At 37.8% G+C, this 22116-nt stretch overlaps 1 protein-coding gene across 1 annotated transcript; it reads left to right on the top strand.

Annotated features, from left to right (window-relative positions):
- Nucleotides 1-2299: 2299 nt before the first annotated feature.
- LOC146323987 (uncharacterized) lies at nt 2300-21574 on the top strand. The gene is made up of 9 exons (XM_084722230.1): nt 2300-2466; nt 8600-8739; nt 12652-12750; nt 13173-13304; nt 14873-14959; nt 15074-15127; nt 15244-15300; nt 15819-15909; nt 19813-21574. The coding sequence occupies exons 1-9, from the start codon at nt 2382-2384 to the stop codon at nt 20199-20201; spliced, it is 1134 nt and encodes a 377-aa protein (XP_084578356.1). The 5' UTR covers nt 2300-2381; the 3' UTR covers nt 20202-21574.
- Nucleotides 21575-22116: the final 542 nt, after the last annotated feature.

Genomic DNA, 22116 nt, shown 5'->3' with positions numbered 1-22116 from the left:
GCACATATTCTCATTCTGTTTTATGTGGAAAAACACTTGAGCTTGTTTGTATTTTTTTATTTTTTTAAACCAATCACTGTCATCTTGGGTGGTGCAAAGCCCAGGATGTAGCCGTGGTATAACTGCAAAATCGTGTCTGCCGGCTAACTTGCTTTAGTGAAGCATTTGTGCGTGGGGAGGTGAGCCCTGGCATTAAAGATGTATAAAAAAAATAGTTACACCATTCCAGTTATTCCCAGTGGCCACTGGTTGTAATGCAGCCAAAAATTTCGCAGCAACCCTAAAAAGCATTTTCCCCATAAGCCACCATTATAAAAGAGGCATCTGTAAAACTGTTGACAGGACACCTCAAACTGCAAACAAGGTCAATTATGACTCTTTGTATTATGAATTTTTTTTTGATCCATGGGTTTTTTTATTTGTAAAATTTACCTAGTGCAGAGAAAAGCCATTTTAAAGTCTGTGATGTCATCACAATGTAAAATTTGTGGGCCAAGCATGAACTCACAGGCGGGGGCCGGCATAGAAACACTACTGCGCATATTCAGTGAGCCACATACTGTAGAAGAGAAATTCTCATCGGGCTGTATATGCGATCAGTATCCTGTGTTTACATCCTTGACTGAAATAGGTGGCCAGTGCATCTATACCTTTGTGCTTGTGCAGGAGCTCTCCAAAAAACGTATACCTGATGTTTACTCATCATGAGGAATACCACTCAGCCAGTGAAAACAACTATAAATTCACGTACCATCATGAGGTCAAAATTATTATTATTTTGTCCTGTTTTTTAACCACTACTACTACTACTACATTTCAAAGTGATTTACTATCAGTCTCAGCTGTACTTTGTGCTTAGTGCTTAAACGCAAATGTTAGCATGCTAACATGCTGAACTGAGATAGCAACAATAGGAAAATTAGACCTGCTTAACATGTAGGCATTATCATCATGACCATGTTAGCATGCTGACATTAGCATTTATGTCAAAGCACCACTGTATTTAATGAGACGGTTCACCCCAAAATCAAAACACATATTTTTTCTTTGTTTTTTATCCATCTAGATTGTTTTGGTGTGAGTTGAAAAGTTTTAGAGATGTTGGCTGTATAGATGTATGTTTTCTCCTCAGATATAATGGCTTGATGACTTGGCCTCTGGTGCTCAAAGTGCCAAGCAAAATACATTTGAAGAAATCTAAACCAATGTCTCTTTCCAGAAATCATTACTTGGTTACTCAAGCGAATCCATACATCTTGATGTGAGTAATTTCATGTAGGAGCTACTTACTGCAATAGAATCTAAAAGGACTGGCTTATGATTTCTGGAAAGAGTTTTTCAAATATATTTCTTTTGTGCTTTGAGCTCCACAAGCCAAGTGCCATTTAGTTCCATTATACTGGAGAGAAGGCAGACTTGTCTATGACCGATATAACTCTGCAACTCACACCAAAACAATCTAGATGGATAAACAGCACTACAGGCCAGGGAAAAATATGTATTTTTGATTTTGGGGTGAACTGTCCCTTTAAGTACAGCCTCACAGAGCAGCTAACGTGGCTGATGATGTTGTGATGCAACACTAAATCACTGGAGTACCCAAAAATTATATTAAAAAATATTAAAGAATTGAGTAATCCACAAATAATATATGCAAAATATTACATTTTGTCACAAAGTAACAATCTTATTAAAAGTCATGTACGCATGAGGCATTACATCACATCAAGTCCAGTTATTTCTGGACTCAAGAGAGACCTAAAGATTTAGTAGCTGTTCATTTAAACAGCACATTGTTAACATTTAATAAATTCTGATTTCTTTTGAGAAATTCTTCCTGCAGAGGTTTGCAGGAGTTCAATATTATCCTCTGGCAGCCAGACACTTTTGTGGTTGTTCAGCTGTTATTTTAAGAAAATATCACCCAAACCCTTCCCTTGAGGGAAACACATGACTTCTCACTCATCTCTCATTCTTTCAATTAGGCCCAGATACATGGGAACTCTTGTAGACCGAAGAGGTTCTCTCAGCGGATGTTAATATATCACCAGTGAGTCTGCAGCCTGACCTTTGACTCTGAGAAGTTTCACTTGTGAATCAAGCCAAGCAGTGGAGTCAGAGTGGAGACACACTTCCAGCAGGTGAGGTAGATCAATTCTCTTTCTTTCTCCTCTGATTTTTAGAGAACAAAAACATTGGATTAGATGTGTTTTTCTTTGACAGTTTGATTTTTGGATTTTTCTCTACACAAACACTGCTATTTTTCTCTCAATCTGCTGAACAGATGATGCATGCTCTTTTTTAGCAAAAAAGTGTGAGAGCCGCATTGTTTTCACTACATCCTCAGCACGCGGGCCTTGAATTTCCAACCAGACCTCGTCATGATGGAAATGGATCAGAAGGCTGGAAGTTGTCCGGCTCCAGGCCAAACTGCTGTCAGGACCTGGATCTCCTCCAGCACGAGAGGTACAAGTTCAGCTTCTGCTGACTGTCAAGATCATTTCAGCTCAGTTCAATTCATTAGCTTTATTGACATGACTGCATAAAGCACAGTGTTGCCAAAGTGTATCAAAACAAACTGTAACACAGTAAATAAAACAAAAGGATCAGTTCTCAGACAAAAATTCAGCTCAGATTTTTGAAAGTCTGTAACAGATGACCTGAAAAAAAACCCTTAAAACTTGCTGAATGCACAGTTTTGTGCTGTGAAAATTTTAACAGTCTTTTGACTGAAATGCCATTTATCTTTAGACATATTTTAGTCATTTGAATTATTTAGTTTTAGTCCAGTTTTAGTTGACTTAATATCTAATTTGTTTATTTAAAATGTGATGCATATGTCATATATCGGCTCTTTTCTCCTACAATATGTGTAACATACAAAGTTTCTTTAACATGCGTTCTTCTATTTATTACGTTTGTGTCAGTTTGAGGTGAACAGTGAACCTTTACAGATATTATCTTTGGCATTTCAATTCATGTTTTAATTTATGGTTCAGCAACTCAGGGTCATTCACTTCTCTAATCGGCACAGCACAGTAATGGTTTCTTTTAGCTTGTGTTGTATTTTAAGTTTAGCAAAAACGCACACCAGCTCGGGTTGCTTGATAAAATACCGTTAGCCTAAAATGCAAAAAACATTAAGGTGCATTAACCACTGTATGAATTTCATCCTCACCTCCCTTTCACTGTACCCCGGCTGGGTCCCCAGCCGGCAGGGCTGCACAAGCCAGTGTATTCCCAAATTGCTGGTCCCAAACATTAAAAATAAAGATTAAGGCAAGTACTGTCAATTAAAACAGCATAAACAGAAAAACAGTAGTACTGTAGAAACATCCAAGTGTGACTGTTATTTAACTAGATGAAGAAGCTGTACAGTGTTATGTAGGAGTCCCAAAAGTTTAACAATGAATATGTGACCTTATTTTTGTTAAAACCATAAAAAACAACTTCTCTGAGAGAGAATCTGAGATTTCAGCTCAGTGTCTCACTGAAAGCAGAATTCATCAGATACTGTGGTACTTTCTGTTATTTCCGGTCCCTCTCCTGTTTGCTCTCGTCTCTGTGTGACGCAGATTTATAAAGCCCCAGACATTTTCCACTTGGGTGGACACATCTTTGCATCAGTACATGTCACCTAATTCGCATCTAATCACGTCTTTTTCCATTGACTTTGTACGCTTTAAAAATGACTTACTTCCTTCGATCTGAACACATAGTAAAAATCAGGATTTCTTTTGAAAATGACCACAGTCTGTTTTGGTTTGGTGACAGTAAATGACACTTCAAGGTAACTGAGTACTGGATATATAATTTTGCAATGAAGCAGTCTGCACACTGTATAACTTTGGAGTTTCTAAATACTGTTGGTAAAGTACAGTACAGTACAGTACATCCCCTAGTCTGATCTGTGACAGTGAGTTTGTAAATGTCTGATGGGAAACGGGAGCGTTTTCAGGTAACACTGTTTGTTGTGTTCTTCCTCCCTGTTCCCCCTTCATGCACCGCTGGAGAGTGTCCAGCAGTTGCAGCTGTTTGAGAAGCACTGTTGATGTAATTTGCTGATTTACAATATACTCACTGTGTACTGACTGGAAATACTCACTTCCAACTTGGAGAAGCTTTAACTTCAAGTCGATTTGTCTACTTGTGCAAATTACAGCTAATGTTACTACAAAATCAACATATTCTCAAATGTTTCCATTTGATACCACCTGTCTTATCAGCAAAACTTTTTCCCCTTGTCTCTGTAAGCGTGAAACATATAAATCTGTATAGCCCATTTTAAACAGCTGTCAGACATGTTAATGATTACCTACCATGAGCAATCATGGTTTATGTGAATGTGATCACTTTGGGTGAGACTATATTGCCTATAAAAACAGCAGTAAACCTGCAGTAGTCGTACTTTGATTATATAATACTGGTTCACAGCTTCTGAAATCACATGTCGTGTTCTCAGCTTACTTTGTCTGATTTTTGAGTTTAGAGTAAGGTCATAGGGAGTAGAAAATTTGAGAGGGCCTGAGGAAGGAGTGCATTCCCCCATTAGCAAAATAACCAAAATGCTTCCCTTTTATTAACCTGCCAACTACAACAACAACAAGGCTGGAATCTATGACCAGGACCACGGCTCTGAAATACCAGCAGCCAAAACTGTGCTGTGTGTTGCTGTGTAAATCCATGGAGCTGTCCATGGTACTGAAGTACTGGATGAATTTGTGACTTTTTTGTCTTGGATCTTGGACAAAGATTTTTGTCTTTGTATATTATGAGTCTTGTAACCTTTGACATCAAAGAAACATGTAGAAAAATGTAGTCACTAAGGTGGAAAGAAGATTATATTATAAAAAGAGTTATTTGTCTGCCTCAAATGTTTAACTTGACAGAATTTGAAAAGACAAGTTGAGGTTGTGTTGTAATGATTCAAATCAAATAAACTTTTCCAGTCAAAATAAATTTGACATTAATTCAGTTGTACTTGAGAAAACATATTCTACAGTAGAATCTACCAGAACTATTTTCCTTCTACTAAACATGAAACTGCTAACAACACAATGAGCAACTGGGTTGTGATTTCTGAAAAGAGACACAAGAGGTCACAAGAGACTTTATTGAATCACGAAATAAATAAAAGACTAGGAAGGAAATTCTGCAAATTTAAGATTTGTATCTGCCTTTTATAAAACACTTCCATGTGTATATTGTTTTTTCTGATGAGAGGAAAAAACAAGAGCCTGTTAATTTCACCTAAATTCACTTTTTGTCTCATTAATGAAGAAGACTAAAATGTGTGTATATTTTCAATAACACCCATCAAGATAATATAAGGTGATGCAGAAATGGCAGTTAAAATGGTCAGGAAAGTTCATTTATACACACAGAAACTCTTCCCAAGATTTATTGATAAGGCCTATTGTGAATTGGGTCGTGACGGTTTGTCGTTTTTAAAAGTTGGGTCCCTAAAACGTTTGTGAAACCCTGCCAGAGGAAAAATATTTTTGAACTGACCCGTCCAACATGCGGGGCTCAAGAAGTAATCACAAGGGTCTTGAACTAGATTCTAAATTTGACAAGTGCCTGAAATGTTAAACAAATCAAGAGAGCTGTCACATTTCACCTTCTGAAATATTCAATCAAAAGACTGGAAGAGACAAAGTGGACAGCTTGGCAGGGATCCAGGGATGTCTTGTGAGCCAACACAAGCCACTGTATTTTTCTTCTGCACCATTGCTGCTACTTGTAAGGTATTTTCTCATAGTATCTTATCAAAGTAACAGTTATAATAATATCACCATTGTTTTGAGTCTAATTTGTGCAGACTATTAGTAGAAGTACAACATTTCAGAGTCTGTCTGCAATAAAATGATTAAGTCCTGGACTTGTTTATATTGTTAGTCCTACTGTTTTCACAGTCCCACCAACCATTATCACACAGAGACAGACATTCCTGTCTGAAAACAAAAAACTAGATTAGATGCAAACAAAATAAGAACATGTTGATGTACCAACCCATAAGTACTCATTACTATTTAGCACTCATGGGTTGGAACACACCCATCTTCAAACTCAGCCTTCATTTTGATTTTGACTACAGACCTTGTGAAGTTTTGTGGCTCCATCTTGCATGGATGTGAAGTTATCAAGTTGACAGACGGACACACATGTTAACGCTTGGCCAAGAGCTCAAAACTGCCTTTTGCCATGATCACACACACACACACACAGTGAATTTTTATCTAATGTCTTAGTTGGATGAGAATGATTGAAACTGGGATCCACAACTTCAAACAAATGTGGACCAGGGGTTTAAAGTTAGTGTAACTGTAAATACTATACACATTATATTTTAGGTTATTTTTATTACTTAATTTATTGTGTAAATTTGTGTTTCTTATCTAGCAGTTCAGTAGGTATATTATTTATATTTAAGTAATAATATTTTTTACAGCGTTACTGAGTTACTGTAAGTTATTATTTCATTGTCATTTATATTACTTTGTATATTATTTCATTTGTATGTTCATGTGCAGTGTTTTAAGTGATGTATCCCCTTGGTTGAGTTAATTGGTTCCTACCTGCTCTTGTCTTAGTACGGACAGATATAGGTGACACACTCGGAGAGAGTGCCTCGTGCTTGACAGTGTGTAGAGGTGTTGCTGTACCCCTAAGTTGGAGTTGTTTTTATACTGTCGTGCCGTGTTGGCGGATATTAAATGAGAGAAACAAAGACATATTGTAGCCCAATTATTACCCACAGCCCGGAAGAACTGGAGAACACGAACAACAAGAAAAGAGGGTTACATTAGTACTTCCTACTCCTCCACTTCCAGCACTCTTGCCCTGATCACACCCATCTTTGAACACGGCTTTCATTTTGATCTCAACTGTACACCTCGAAAGTTTTGTGACTGCCTCTTGTACAGACACACAGAGATAAAATTTGTCCACATACTTAAACATATAAACACCTGTATTATTCAAAACTGTCTCTGTGCTGGTTCCAACTCTCCAGGACCACATTTTGTCATGAAACACAAATACGAAAAAGGTGAAAACAATACCAGCCAAGCTGTTGCATCTGGTAAAAATGGTAAAACTGAAACATAAAAGCGTCTAAAGAGCATCTTGCAAAGGAATCACACCAGCTGAAACACTCATCAACATGTTAACAGTCTGACCTATAAGTACTCAGTAGTAGTTGTATTATTACATGAGTATTCAATACTCATGGGTCAGTCCACACCCATCTTCGAACACTTCATTTTGATCTCAACTACGCACCTGCAAAGTTTTGTGACTGCAGACATAAACACCTTACAAAATATTCAAAACCACCTCTGTGGTAGTTCCCAATACAGTAGACGTCTTCAGGACCACATTTTGCCATGAATCACACGCACAGACTCACAAGGTGGAAACCATCCTGACTATAGCAGCTGGTAAAAATACAGTTATTTAAAAAGGCATCCCAGACACCCCAAAGACCAAATCTCACAACAGTGTATGACCTTTGATTCCTCTGTACTTGGCAAAATGAGGGTTGTACTTTTTCTGGTGTTCAGCAACAACCACAGTTACTTATTTTTTTTAACAATCGCAATAGTGACTGATCATTTTGGTCACAATAATCCTGATATGAGATTTTCTTATTTTTTTATCTTTAGTGCAAACACCAGTGAATTAAAGACTAAACCATAAAACAATGCAGTGAGATATTATCCACATAGGAATGCTATCCTGCAGTCACTGTTTAAACTGGATCATGTGTCCTCTGGCTTTTTATTACAGCTTATTTTGCCAACTCAGTTCTCGTAAGAGCCTCTCCACATTACAGAAAAGAGATTAGTTTGCTCTTCGTCTGACACAGGAGGAAAAGTTGAACTTTGTCAGCAGAATATTTACCCTCCTAAAAGACTCCCAGTTCAGGAGTAACATTTGGACATCATGGGAAATTTCTTAAAGGCAAAGTGAAAATACAACACAGGGATTTTGTTTCAAAAAGGGAACTACTTTTTTTTTTTTTTTTGGTTATTTGGCACTAGCTCAGGTCGTTGAAGAGGACATCGGTTTGTACTCGACTGTTGAATGTAGATGCATATTTGTGCTGAACATTCAACTTAACAGTGACTAAAAGCCAGTAAAGTGTTACACAATGCGACCTTTGTTACAACAGCATGCACTGACATTTCCTTAATCACTCAATTACTGTTTTCATTCAAGGAAATGAGAGGGCAGTGAAACACTGACCATGGATCAATCAAATACTTGTCAGCAGTTTGCTTACACACAAACCTACAGAGAAAATATATTAAGCACATATAAACACCACAGACTTGTGCTGATTATCCATTTAATACACACAAATATGTACTCATCTATGCACATATACTTGAGTGAGAAGCATTGCAGTAAAAGAAACACTAGTGCAAACATATTAAAACTACAAATACACACATGCTTTGATTAAATTATGACACACAAACATAATTAAGGCACAACTAAGCAACACAAATATACACAGACACGCATTTCCTCGCTCTCACACAGATTTGTACTCATAGTTTGACCCTTTATCTCCTCTCTTCATGTTTCCCAGGAGCACCCAGGACACCCGTTGACGCAGCATCCCGTTTCCATGGAGATGGGGTCCGCTACAAAGCCAAGCTGATCGGCGTGGACCCGGTACCCGACGCCCAGGGAGAAAAAATGTGCTTAGACTCTATGATGAAACTAAAGGTATTCTGTCCACCCACAGCCAAAATCAACTCTCCTCTGTCTGCCTTTAATTAAAGCTAGATGACTGGCAGTTATCCACAGTCATTTTCTCAGGAAGAACATGTAAAAAAAACATGTCTCACATTATATTACAAATGAGACTGAATGTTTTGTCAGTGGTCGTTATGACTTGGAGTGATTCAGGAGACATAAACTTCTGTCTCACAGCAATAGGAAAACAATGGCAGCTGCTAAACTAATAAAGGCTGTATTTCACCAATCATTTCGCTATTATGTTTAGTGCTGGCAATTCTATTTGAATCCAGTGTTTATAAATTGAATTCACCGGTCTTGGAAATTTCCATGTTTCTAATGAGTCCAGATTTGCCCTGTTTCAGAATGGAGGGGGCATCAGGGTTAGAAGAGACACAGATGAAGTGATGCACCCATCATGCCTAGTGCCTGCAGTACAAGCCTGTGAGGGCAGTGTTATGATCTGGGGTTGCTTCAGTTGGTCAGGTTGAGGTTCACCAACGTTATGTGACCAAAAAACATTATGTCAGCTCACTACCTGAATATACTGAATGAGCAGGTCTCTCCATCAATGCATTTTTTTCTTTCCTGATGGCATATTCCAAGATGACAATGCCAGGATTCATCACACTCAAATTGGGTGGTTCAGAGAGTATGAGACATCATTTTCACACATGGTTTGGCCACCACAGAGTCCAGACAGGTGGTCCAATGAAATATTAGAGTGTGTGACTTTTATTTGGCCAAGCAGCAAATATTTCAATGTGTCATCCTCATGGCAGTGTGAAATTCATCAGGTTTAATCCTCTGAGGGTCATAAATTTCTGGAAAAACATTTAATCTTATCCATCCAATAGTTGTTGAGATATTCATTTATAATTATTTTTGGCTTCTTGCCTTTAGCGATTTTCTCATATGATTGCCCTTGCTGTTTCACACATTTGGCACACTACAGGAGATTGTCAGTGTTGTGCATTCTCACATGCTGGAAATGCTCTGTTTGGTTTAGGCGAAGGCTGGCGCCTGGGTAGAGTTTTCAAAAGAGGAAAGATGTGACACAAAAATTACGGTGCAGAAATCGCAGAATTTTATTCTGTTGTTTGCAACCTTCCAGTTTCACACAACTTGCATGACAGAATACTGAAGCTGGCAATGTAAAATCTATGTAATCTCTGTCCAACTGATTTGGACGATTGCGTTCTTACAGAGAGCTCTTCTGAGTTAGGGTTAGATAAGTTCAGGGTTGCAGTGCATGTGTGAATGGGACAGAAAACGTGTAGAGAGAAAGGGGGGGGTGTGACGCAACAAAGGTCCCCTGGCTACACAAATCCATCCATCCATCCATTTTCTGTAACCACTTATGCCCAAAGGGTCGCAGGGGGCTGGAGCCTATCCCAGCTGACATTGGGCGAGAGGCGGGGCACACCCTGGATGCCAGTTCATTGCAGGGCTGACATATAGAGACAGACAACCACTCACACTCACATTCACACCTACGGGCAATTTAGAGTCACCAGTTAACCTGCATGCATGTCTTTGGACTGGGGGAGTAAGCCGGAGAACCCAGAGAGAACCCACGCAGACACAGGGAGAACATGCAAACTCCGCACAGAAAGGCCCTGCCCCAGCAAGCCAGGGATTTGAACTCAGGACCTTCTTGCTGTGAGTGCTTACCACTGCAGCACCGTGCCGTTCAGTGTCAAAAAAGCCACATTGCTTATTAAATGTCCTTTGATTCCATGTTGTACGACAATAAACACAACTTCTAAGAGGGTATTAAGCATGTAAACTATGGCTATTGACATGTGTTCTTTTGATGGAAAAGGAGTTGTGGGAAAATTCTAGCTGAAGACAAGAGGACCTCTGACATATCTGACATCCTGCTCACTCCTAACATATCACTGACTTCAGGCCTTCTAATCTCACAGGACAAACACAAGCCAGTGGGAATGCATATATTGTAGCATCAGCTTAGATGAAAAACTCCGAAATAATAAGAAAAACAATAACAAATGATAAGGCTGATAGTCTACAGGAGCTGAACTCTCCAAAGGGAACGGAAGGGGAATCTGTGTCATCAAAACATACTTATGGTCTGACGTGTACCTTACTCTGTTTAATATGATTAACTTGCCTGCTTACAGCTACCAGATACTGTCCCCACATTAAAGCCCCTGTATGTGTAGAAAATGTTTTGGGCTTTTTTTTTTTTTTTTTTTTTTTTTGCGATAGGCATAAGAATAGGATTAATAATTTCTCTACTCTAACTTTATAGATGCTTTCACTATGCCCTGTTCTCACTACGTATGTAAAATCTGGATTCACAAAAGTACAGACAAGCAGTCAAATTAAATTATATTGTTCCTCTCTCATGTCGGGAAAAATATCACAAGTTAAAGATCCATTAAGTCTCAATAGGAAGTGCAACACATTATCAATATAGTAAACATAAAGCCCACAATACTAAAAAAGTAAAATACACAAGGTAACAGTTAGCCCATTAGCAGGCTTACTGAGAAAGTTGTAATGTTTGACTTGATGTATCAAACTAATTACAGAAAAAACTAAATTACACTAAATTACAACACAATGTACAAACTATAGTAAAAAGTTGTAGTAAACCACCTTTTGATTGATCAGCAACTGAAAACGCAATGTGTAGTTATCATGAGCTAACATGAGACAACAGCTAACATTAGCATTCAGCCACTTCCTGGCTAACATTAACATTTGGTAGTGTTAGATGAATGAAATATGAAAGGCGTACATTAATTCCAAAATATCAACAGAAGAATTAATCACGTAACACTACCAAATGGTAATGTTAGCCAGGAAGTGGCTAAATGCTAACATTAACTAGCTGTCCTCCAGATTTTCACGATTCGTTGCCTTTTCAATTTCTGATCATAGGAAGCAGTGAAACGATAACCATTTGTCAGATTTTCTATGATTATGCGACTTACAACCTGGAACACAGCAGTACGACACTGTCCTTCTGATCACAGCATTTGAGCTTCCCCCCTTCAGTGGAACGTCAGAGGAAAATGGCCGCCATGTGAATATGGCAAATGGAATTTTGCCAGTAGTGGTTGCTACTAGCAACAGAATATTCAACCAAAATCAACTGCTGGTGGCTGAAAAAATAGGAACGTTACAAAGTTTTTAGGGTGAGGACTCAATGATATGTTAGCCAGGCATGTTAACATCTGCAACTTAAGTTAGAATAGACAAACACACTGAGATTGAATTGATTTCTTAAATTTTTTGCTGTTGTGTTTTTGATTTTGGAAGGCCAAAAGCACCCTGCAGACACTTTAAAGGTGTTACTTCCTCTAGAGGTCGCAGCAGACCACCAGTATCTCAGACCAAAACAAGTGCATGCTTTGCTTACTCCATAAAGTTAGGAAAAAACTGTTGTGTGAACACAAACACAACTTGGATCAAACTGTCAAACTAGGCAGTGCTGATAAAATATGGATAACAACTTCTCACCTTATATTTTATTGGTAACATATTTTACTGTAACATTTATCTGTAATACAAGAAATATAGTAGCCAGGGGGCTGCCATTTTGGTTCTGGTTTCCAATGGTGACTCCTGAAACTCAAATAAAACTGTAAAACTAGAGATAATCAAATATGGATCAAGATTATATTACTGCATTGTTTAGTTTTTCATGGACTGTTTAGTATTGAGACCAGACTGTTGCTATTTGGGCTGTGTTTTTCAAACGACTCCCTAAATTCAAGTCAGACTAGGTAGTGTTGACTTATCAAGGTTCTGTTACTGCATTGCCTATAAATACACATGTACATCATCTTCAGTATAAACATAAGTCTCACGTTGTTTGGACATGTGAACCTTTTAAACCACATGAACTTTTTACGACATCTGTTTTAGGGATTTGAGGCAGCAGCGAGGAGTCAGGGGAAACACAAGAGGAGAGTCTGGCTCAAAGTTTCTTCCAGTGGCCTGAGAATTGTGGATGAAAGGACCGGAGTGAGTTACATCTCTCCCAGATCTCTTCTCATTGTGTTGTCCTGTGACTGTAGCACCCCCCTCGGGTTGATGGGTAATCTTGGACAGAGTTTCTCTGTCTTGTGCGAAACCACACCAGCCATTGTGGTTTACCAGTGGATAAAACACTATTTCTACACTAATTCAATTTGATTTCTTATTTATTTATCTAAAATGAACAATTCTCAGGATTCATTCAGGAGGTAAAGCAAAATATTTACACAACTGATATGGATCAGTGCTATATTTTATGGTTATGATATCTTAATTTCTCCTTTTTTTCTTGCTGTAATAATAGTTTTCTGTTCCCTCATTAGTTTTTTTTTATTGAGAAATTGTGTCGTGGTTAGAAATATTGTAATATAACTAAAAGCTCAAATCCTCTTTATTCATCTGAATTTCAGGCTGTACTTTATGACCATGACAGGAGTTTGATCAGCTCTTTGAAGAAAGATGAGTCTGACCCCAGAGCTCTGGCCTACGTCTACCAGCACCAAGACACCTACATGCTCTACTACATTAAGACGGCCACCCTGGTAACAACACACAGAACTACACGGGAAACATAGAGGATGTCTTCAGAATAGATAACAGATGGTGTTATTCATCAAAATAGTCATCGTTATTTTTTTAAATACTGAAAACAAGATGACCAATTAATACCTAGTTGAGATCATCAGACATGCTGAAATTCCTGCCATTATAATCAGGCTCGTCAGTGTTGAAAATAACCACATTTTAAAGATGGTTAAAAGATGTTGCTGGGGTCCTGTAAAAGGGGCATATATAGCTACACCTTCAGTGAGCTAATGTTCGCAAAACACTAGCTAACTAGCTACCTAATCTACAGCAATTGTTAGCTAGCTAGTTGATAATGTTAGCAAAATGCTAGCTAATTAGCTAGTAACTTAAGATGACTTAGTTTGAATAACTTAAGTCTTATTTTAGTTTTATTAAACCAATTGAGTTAAGTAAACTGAATTTGTGAAAACCTGTTTAGTAAGTTTAAGTTGAACCAACATTTATTTTATTTTGAAATATTATTTTCTGGGCTTTTTGCCTTTATTGCGATAGGACAGCTGAAGATATGACAGGAAAGGGGGTAGAGAGAGGGGAAAGCCTGCAGCAAATGGGCTGCAGGCGGGAGTCCAACCAGCAGCCGCTGCAGAGGATTGAGCCTCAACACATGTTGCACACGCTCTATCATCTGAGGTATAGGGGCGCGAACCAACAATTTTACTAAATTTTGTGTACAAGAAATTGCTGCAGTTTTAGGTGAGGAAAGGAAAGCATTTTTGTGTTCAGCATAACACTGCAACTCCTGTTATAATAATGTGTTTTTGTTATGTTAAGTAAACACAAATTATTTATTTTATTGAACAAGAAATTGTTTCATGAGTCTGGACGATGACATGTTCTTTGCAGTCTTTCAAAAACATAAAACACAAGAGCACACATGTGGGGAATGCATTAACCTTTGTCTTTACCTGCTCTAATGTAAGTTATGAACGTTAGCATGTCCGGCTAACCAACGCTAGCGTACTAGCTGCAGTATGTTAACCCCAGTCAAACATATGTTACCATTGCATTTGGCATACATGACTTATTCCCAGGGGGTTACATTGTGATTTGTTATGTGGGGAGTTTGAGGAGGAGGGTCTGGGCTGGTGAAGAATCAAAATGAGCCGCCAACAACACATCGCTCTTGTTATTGACTGTCCGACCTTTATCAGTGTCTGCCGCCATTATCACTGTCAGCAGCATCCGTGTAGTGGGAGGATGGAAAGCTTGACAGGTGTAGCAACAGTTACTGTTAGTGAAGGGTCAATTGGTTTTGAGCTAATTAAAATACTAGGTTTTATGAAAATTAACTCAACAATCAAAACTTGTTGATTTAAAATAAAAAAAAATGTAAATCTCACAAGAGACGAGTGTTTGTGAGAGTTTACATAGTTCATGACATTTTGACAATCATGAACATATGTGTACATCTGTACTATAATTTTTATGTCATGTATGTGTGTGCATGCAACTGTCATGCTTTGTAACACTGCAGTAAATGTTTTTGGTGCACAGTGTGATGTTCTATATGTTTGTCCATCAGGCAGATCCTGTCCTGGTTGACATCATGGAGGTTTGTCAGGCTGTGGAACAAGAGACACCGCAGGAACCTGCAGAGGCACTGATGCAAGTCAGAGAAAATCTTTATTTTGTTTGTTTATCAACAGGGTATTTTGTGTATTTTGTTTTTTCACCAAAACTGAGTTCAATTTTATTTTTTCCCTTGTATGTTTTTCTTTTCTAGACTATTTCCTTACTGCCTCTAAATAACATTTCAGCCCCTCCAGCTGAGATAAATGTAAGAATAAGAAAGATATTCCAAAATTTATTATTTTATTATTTTATATTATTTTATCAAATGATGGAGTTCACATGCTGAAACAAAACTCTTCAGTGTTTTAATATTATTTTCAGGGATCAGCTTTAGAGAATGTGTTCAGTCCAGACTCCTCATCAGGACAACCAAACCAGGTAAACAAAACAAACAAAAACACAACATTCACATGTTTTAAAGGAGAAATCTGTAATGTATTTACTGAAATAAAACATAAAATAACAACAATTTGTTATAAATATTACCTATTGTTCCTTTAAACATCAAATAGAAACATGAATAGACATTTCAGAAAATACATCATTATTCTTAGAGATAAGAGGGCAGGTTTAAATAACAAATATCGAATAGCGTAGCCGACTTTCAAGTTCAAACCTTCCATAGAGGTGTAAGTCTAGTTGGCCAGCTGCTCACTTTCTAAAATCTCAAACATTGTGACTAAATTAGATTAGTTGATGCAGTATTTTTATTTTATTTAGACCTGCATTTGATTTATATCATTTGTCATTCACAGCCATTATCGTTTGGTAGTCAGTCATTATGTCTCCTCCCTCTCTTCAAGAACGTGGTTGTAGGTGACTGAGAAATTGAAGAGTATTCTTGTATTATCAAACACAGACTGTAGTGTTTTTTTGCTCTGTTTCTCTGTCTACAGGCCTCTTCCACTAATGAGCTGATGGAGGTCTTCTCCCCCCCGATGCAGAATCCACTGATGCCCTCCCAGAACTCATGCACCAGTCAGCCAGGTTAGAAACAGCATAATACTGACATGGGATACTCTACCCACTCAATACTGCACACTGCCATCTAATATGATTAGGTATGCCTTTACCAGCAGACCTCACGCTGAAGTATACTCTACAATCTACAATACAATATATATGTGAGTTCCCGTGTTTTTTTCACCTGGGCCCTGATCTTTTTATCCAACCATGCCTTTTACCAGCCACAGTATGGTGCTAGATCTGTCTGCCTCACAGTCCGCCATTGGACAGTCTGAAGAATTGCATCTTGGGAAGGCTGACTATGTCCAGTAAACTCATCGCACATGCTGCAGAATTATTGCTAATCTAGTATAAAACCATGAAAGGTGCGCAAGTATCTAATTCTGATCACAGCCTTAATTTTTACTGGAGATGAAACATTTTATTTGTAGAGCTAGCTGGGGTCATTTCACGGCCTCGGTGGAGGTGCTACAGGGGAGGGCAGAATAATCCCTGTCCTCGTTGCTTTTTCTCTTTTAACTTTCTTTCATATTTTGCTCAATTCTTATACTATATACTTGTGTTTCTTAAGTATTTTGGGGCCATCTTTGCCTTTATCAGACAAGGCATCGGAAGATTTGACAAGAAAGCAATGTGAGGAGGATGCATGTTCTACCGACTAAGCTATAGCCACTAGTATTTGAATGTCAGTAACACAAGTCCCAGCGGTAAACTTCCACAGATGTTAATGAACAGCCACCAAATCTTACACACAAAAGCCATTAGTCATAAAATAGGATATAAAGCTTTTATATGCAATTATTGTGGCCAAAAAATCAAGATTTTTTTCTTACCATTGCAGCAGTTTACAATCTTTTTTGTGTTAATTTGCAATACATTTTGATAAAGTGGAGAGTTTATTTCCTATCCTTCCCTTTTCCTTGATTATAGCAATTTTTCTGAAACAAAGACTGTGTAAATGAATGGAGAACAGGGAGGATATGTCAATCAAGCTACATTTGTGAAACATCTAGTCTGATTAATCTTAGAGATAGCTGGTCTGAGAGTTTAGTTTGTAAGCTTGTGATTAACAGGTGTGGACACAAGAAACAGGACATTTGTACCATCCTTTTTGCACACGTTACATCTAAGGGAGTATTCACACGGATGTAGCTTACTAGTTTAATAACCCATCATGCAAATACATTTAAAACATCAGGCTGTTCTGTCATAAAACTATGTGATCATCAGACAAACTCAGACCACTGACCTACTCTAGATTTCAAAGTCACTCACATACAGATGTTTCTATGAACATAATATATAAGCTTGTGGAGGATGTGATATGATTTAGATCATTGTTGGCTCAGGTTAAAAGAAGGTGTCCCATTTTGGACCCATTCAATATCATGTTGACTTGCACGCTTGGTGATACCTGATCCAGCATTTAAGGCTGCACCAGACGCATTTATGATACTGAAATTGGAACAACCTTAGTAACTCTTGGCATGTTCCCTGCATTGTCTGTACCATGGCTTTAACACCTCTGTGCAGTGTTAACACACATCACACTGTGGTAATGAAACTGTGGTTGTGAGTTTGAAGTGCTGTGAAGCCTGAACACCAAAATTCCATTCACATCTTTACTGAACATCATGTGAAAATATTTCAGTCTTCAACAGATAAAAAACTTTATTTGACTATAAAATAGTGAACGTCATGAGTTAAATTCAGAGGATCGGGCAGCAGTCTGGAGCCACACTGACGCTCTTCAGCTGCCTCCAACCTTTGACCTGGAGGTGAACATGAAATGCACAGACATGCATTTTCCCATGATCTCTGTTTACGACATGTGTAATATATACAGCACTCTGGTAGAGAGGAACATAATTCCCATAACACAGAAGATACAGAGCCAAGTTTCAGGCACGTTTTAATCTGATAGTAAGATAGAGAAATGTGCTTTGTTTACTGTATATAAATGACGAAACAAGTTATGTCACAATTTTACTTTGTCTCTCAGCACGTGCTCAGTTCCCACACTCAAAGATTATCTCGACCTCCTTCTTTATCTCTGCTGGCTGGAAGTGGAAAAATTACAAAATCACCATGTATGGAATTACAGCAGCGTCAAAGAAGATTTTTAGTTGATAACAAAGATGTTTGTCTTTAGATTGAGTCAGTGTGTGAGTAGGTTGATCCTTTGAGCTGCTGTTACTTAACAATGCCCAAGTGGATACAGACCTCTCATTGCCCATACTATATGGATATTGGAAAAAAGGGTATTGAATCAAGTACTCTATTGATAGCTGTATCACTTTAAGGGCACAGCTCTAGTAGCAACTAATGATTGATTTTCTTCAGATTAATTGATACATTGTTAAGTCTGTTAAGTATCATAAAATACTGACAAAGCAGTGACGCCTTTAAATTGCTTATTTTCAGACCAACAGTCCAAAGGATGTTCTTTTTTTTTTTTTTTTTTTGTCTCACTGCATTGATCTGAATTTGGTCTTAAATAATCAGCTCTTGAGATACAGTGAGGTCTGTAAGAAAACTCAGTGGTCTTAAATGAGATCTTATATTTGTCTCAGTGGTCAAATTAAAATCTTGTTGCTCCATTAAGTCGTCAAGGAGAAACCTCTGAGATTCCTATGAGCTCAACAAAAGATCTCCTGCTTTTTCTTTTGTTTTGCTCCTTTTTTCTCCTAAAGGGGGAGTTGAGGAGAAACAGATGAGACTCCAGTAAGCTCAAAATAAGAATATCATTTATTTCTCATATGACAAAGAAAAGACAATTGTGAGAAACAAAATTTCCCTCCAGGTTGTTTGGTCAAAGACAGTCTATACCACTCTCATATCTGTTCATCAAAAGTGAATGTAAAAAACCCACACACTGATGTTTCACAATGAGTTACCTGCTGGAACTATTTCTTGGCAGCGGTGGCCAGACGCAGTGACTTCCTGAAGTTTTGTCATCACTATGATGTTGTGGCGGCGTGTTTGTCATGAAGAAAACAGCTCTATGAGCTGAACAATTTGAGCCAGCTACTGTTTGAGCTGTTTTTCTTCTCTTTTGGACTTTTTTTTTCTTTTGGGGGTAAAATAATACGAGACAAGACGATAGCCTCACTTCATCCATACACTTTAAAATGTATTTTTTTGATAGGGATGATACATGCAGGCATTGTTATATGTAAGTAACTGAAGTTGATGAATAACACCATCTGTTATCTATTCTGCAACTAATACAATGTACGTAGTATTTCTAGCTGTAGCTAATTTGCAGTCCTTGTCCCTGGGTAGGATTTAAGGGATAAAACACAAGATACAACACAACAGTAAAACAGACATAGACAGACAATTCCCACAAACAACACACAAATCACAAACAACAATGACTGTAAACAAACAACCACTAAACAATGTACAAAAAGTAGATGAGTGGAGGCAGGTGACAGTCCAAAGTTTGCTGTTGTACGGACCTTTTTGCACAACGGAGTATTATTTCGATAAGTTGTTTTACAATATATTAAGATTTTCTTGGTTGAAATGTTTTGAAATTGTTTATCCTAGTTATTATTTTGCAGATAAATCAAATAATCCTTGCCCCTAAAAAAAAAAAAAGAAAAAAGAAAAAAGAACAGTGAGCTGTTCTTTGGAATAGATTTTGTAAAGCAAAGATAAGATAAGATCCAGCTCCCTTCAGTATTGTTCCCATCACTGTGAGCTCACCCTGCATCTAGTAGAGACTCCAGGAAGTACTGGAGTAATTTCCTGATTGACTAAGCGATCAACTGACGAATCATTTCAGCACATCTTTTCAACATCACGTTTCTGTTTGTCAAGTGGGTTGTGAGAAATATTTTGTATAGGAGACAGGCCAAGACAATATTTTGTTCAGCATGAACAAACATCAGAGCATTTATCTTCTTTTCTCCTTAGAGTCTCCACAGCCAACAGAGTCTCCAAAACCGATGCTCTCCAGCTCTCAGATCCTCTCCATGTACCCCAAACAGCCGGTGGGGGGCTCTCCGTATTCCTCTCCGCCATACCCTCCCAACACCATGCTGTGGGGCCAGCAGGGGCTCATGGGAAATCAGTGGGCAGGTCCAGCTGTGGCGCCCTGGCCCGCGGTACCTGGCGGTGTGCCGACATGGGTACCTGCAGGCGATCCGATTGGCTCTCAGCCAGCAGTCGTGGGGGGAGGAAGCGCACCCGCTTCACCCACTGCTGCTGTCAGCGGGTACCCCACCCCTTTAAACTCCCCCGCTGGAGCAACCGGACAACAACAGTTTGCATCCACCAGCTTGAGCGATAATCTCCTCCTGTGATGAACTGGTTGGATGAGAAACTTGTTAGTGTGGTTTGGATTACTGGGGGGAAAAAAATCACATGTACTTGATGGCTTTCATGAAAAATTTGTGCAATTCTCCATAGTTTCTCTGATGAATTTTACTCAATTTTGTTTGTACTTACAATTAGCTAACTAAATACTACCAATTTTGATTTATGTGAAAGTTCTGGATTAATGTTTAGTAAGTGGTCAGTATAACCTCACGCTTATGAAACAAGCATTTGTTCTAAATTAATGTAGCAGCAGTATTATAATTATTACCACTCTAAAGACAGCAGCAGTGAGGCCTTATTGCAGCAAGTGTTATTTGCGTAACTATGAACAGTAACAAAAATATCTATAATAAATAGCTGCTCACTGAAAACCACACAAATTCAATTTCAAACGTGTTTTCTTTTTATATGAATCTAGAATCTTTCTTAGCTGTATGTCAGTCCCTCCCCAGAGTTGCTTTGTTCCCTGTGAATTCTGCACGACCTTGCAATTTTTCCGATCGCTGCCACTTTTCTGCAAATTTGACCAATCTTCATAGCTTTCCCTGAGCTCCACCAATTTTAGCAGTTTCCTGCATAGATGTATTACTTTTTTTTTTCTTCATGTTGGAATGGGTACTGAAAAGAACACCAAGTTTGTCATTGTTTACACATTTACCACAACTTTTGTTTGTAATTTTCATTTGCTTGTGCAGTTTTCATTATCCCGAAGATAGCCTGCAAAATTCTGGAGTAACTTGTATATGTAATCACATATTTTTGTTGCTATTCAAGAAAACTGGAATTTTAAACAGTGTGTCTTAAATCGCATACTAGTTCTCATTTCATCCTCTGCACTCCACCATAAATACAACTTTATTTTTCTGATGTATTATTTATTCAGGGATTGAAAAAGAAGAACAAGGTATGTTGCCCTATGCCTGTGTTTGTCTCAGGCCCCTAAATAACTGAATCCATCCATGCAAATGGCAGATGAAAATCTAGAAAAATTGATTCACGTTTGAAATGTACCATTAATGCAGCTGAAAATACAGACAAAGAAATTTAAAAAGAAAGCGAAAACAGAGCCAACAAATTACCATCAGAGGAGGAAGAATGTTTTACCTCAACAAGCTGACACAGATGATGCAGCGCTGTATTGTTCCTCTTTATATAGGCACTTTAAATAGGTTCTATAGGTAAGTTTGAGAACCACTGAATTAAAACAATCGAACATGTCAGAGTTCCAGTACAAGGCGCCCGGGACATTTACTGTAAACAACAACGGTTTCAACCAACTGCTTCACTTGTTTCTCATAAAAATAACTTAATAACTAGATAAAATAACAAAATGTATAACTTCATGATAATGTTGATGACTGATCATAATTCATGTCTTCTGTTCATAAACAGTACACAGTATGTTCTGTTTTTGAATTTTATCTGATACTTGAAATTAATTTTCTTTCTTTCTTAACGTTTCTTTTTCACATGTTACTTTTCTTCTTCTATATCAAATTAACTCCAGTTTGTTGTCTCTTTTGTTTAGTTTGTTCAGGTTTGCTCATCATACTGTCACATGCAGAATAAAATACAGAGATGCTAAATTAACTTCACTTTGTTTTATTTTTCTTCAGACCACAGTACAGTATGTCACTTTGTTTTGTGTCTTTCTTTTTGTGTTTCAAGAAAAAGTGGTTTTATAGCTCAATTTAGAAATGAATTACTTAATAATGTTGATTTCTGCAGTGTAGACAAAAAAAATGAACAAAATAAATTGAAATAAAAAATGATTTAAAGAAGAAAAACAGAACATTTAGAGCATTGTGCATTGTGATAATCTTTTATGACACATGTTGTTACATTACATTTAAATTTAAATGAGTTAGTAGATATGAAAGAATTTGTAATAATCAGAAA

The sequence above is a fragment of the Lutjanus erythropterus genome, chromosome 7 (genome assembly GCF_056507025.1).
Source record: "Lutjanus erythropterus isolate fLutEry1 chromosome 7, fLutEry1.hap2, whole genome shotgun sequence".
In the NCBI taxonomy this organism is placed as follows: Eukaryota; Metazoa; Chordata; class Actinopteri; order Lutjaniformes; family Lutjanidae; genus Lutjanus; species Lutjanus erythropterus.
Note: the sequence above shows the minus strand (reverse complement) of the source record. Positions and strands in the feature narration are given on the sequence as shown.

Bases quoted from the DNA above. Each gene is read 5' to 3' on its own strand.
- LOC146323987 (XM_084722230.1), top strand. From the start codon at position 2,382: ATGATGGAAATGGATCAGAAGGCTGGAAGTTGTCCGGCTCCAGGCCAA. The intron at 13,305-14,872 runs GTAACAACACAC...TTTGTCCATCAG, and splicing joins ACATTAAGACGGCCACCCTG to GCAGATCCTGTCCTGGTTGA. The intron at 14,960-15,073 runs GTCAGAGAAAAT...TTTCTTTTCTAG, and splicing joins CTGCAGAGGCACTGATGCAA to ACTATTTCCTTACTGCCTCT.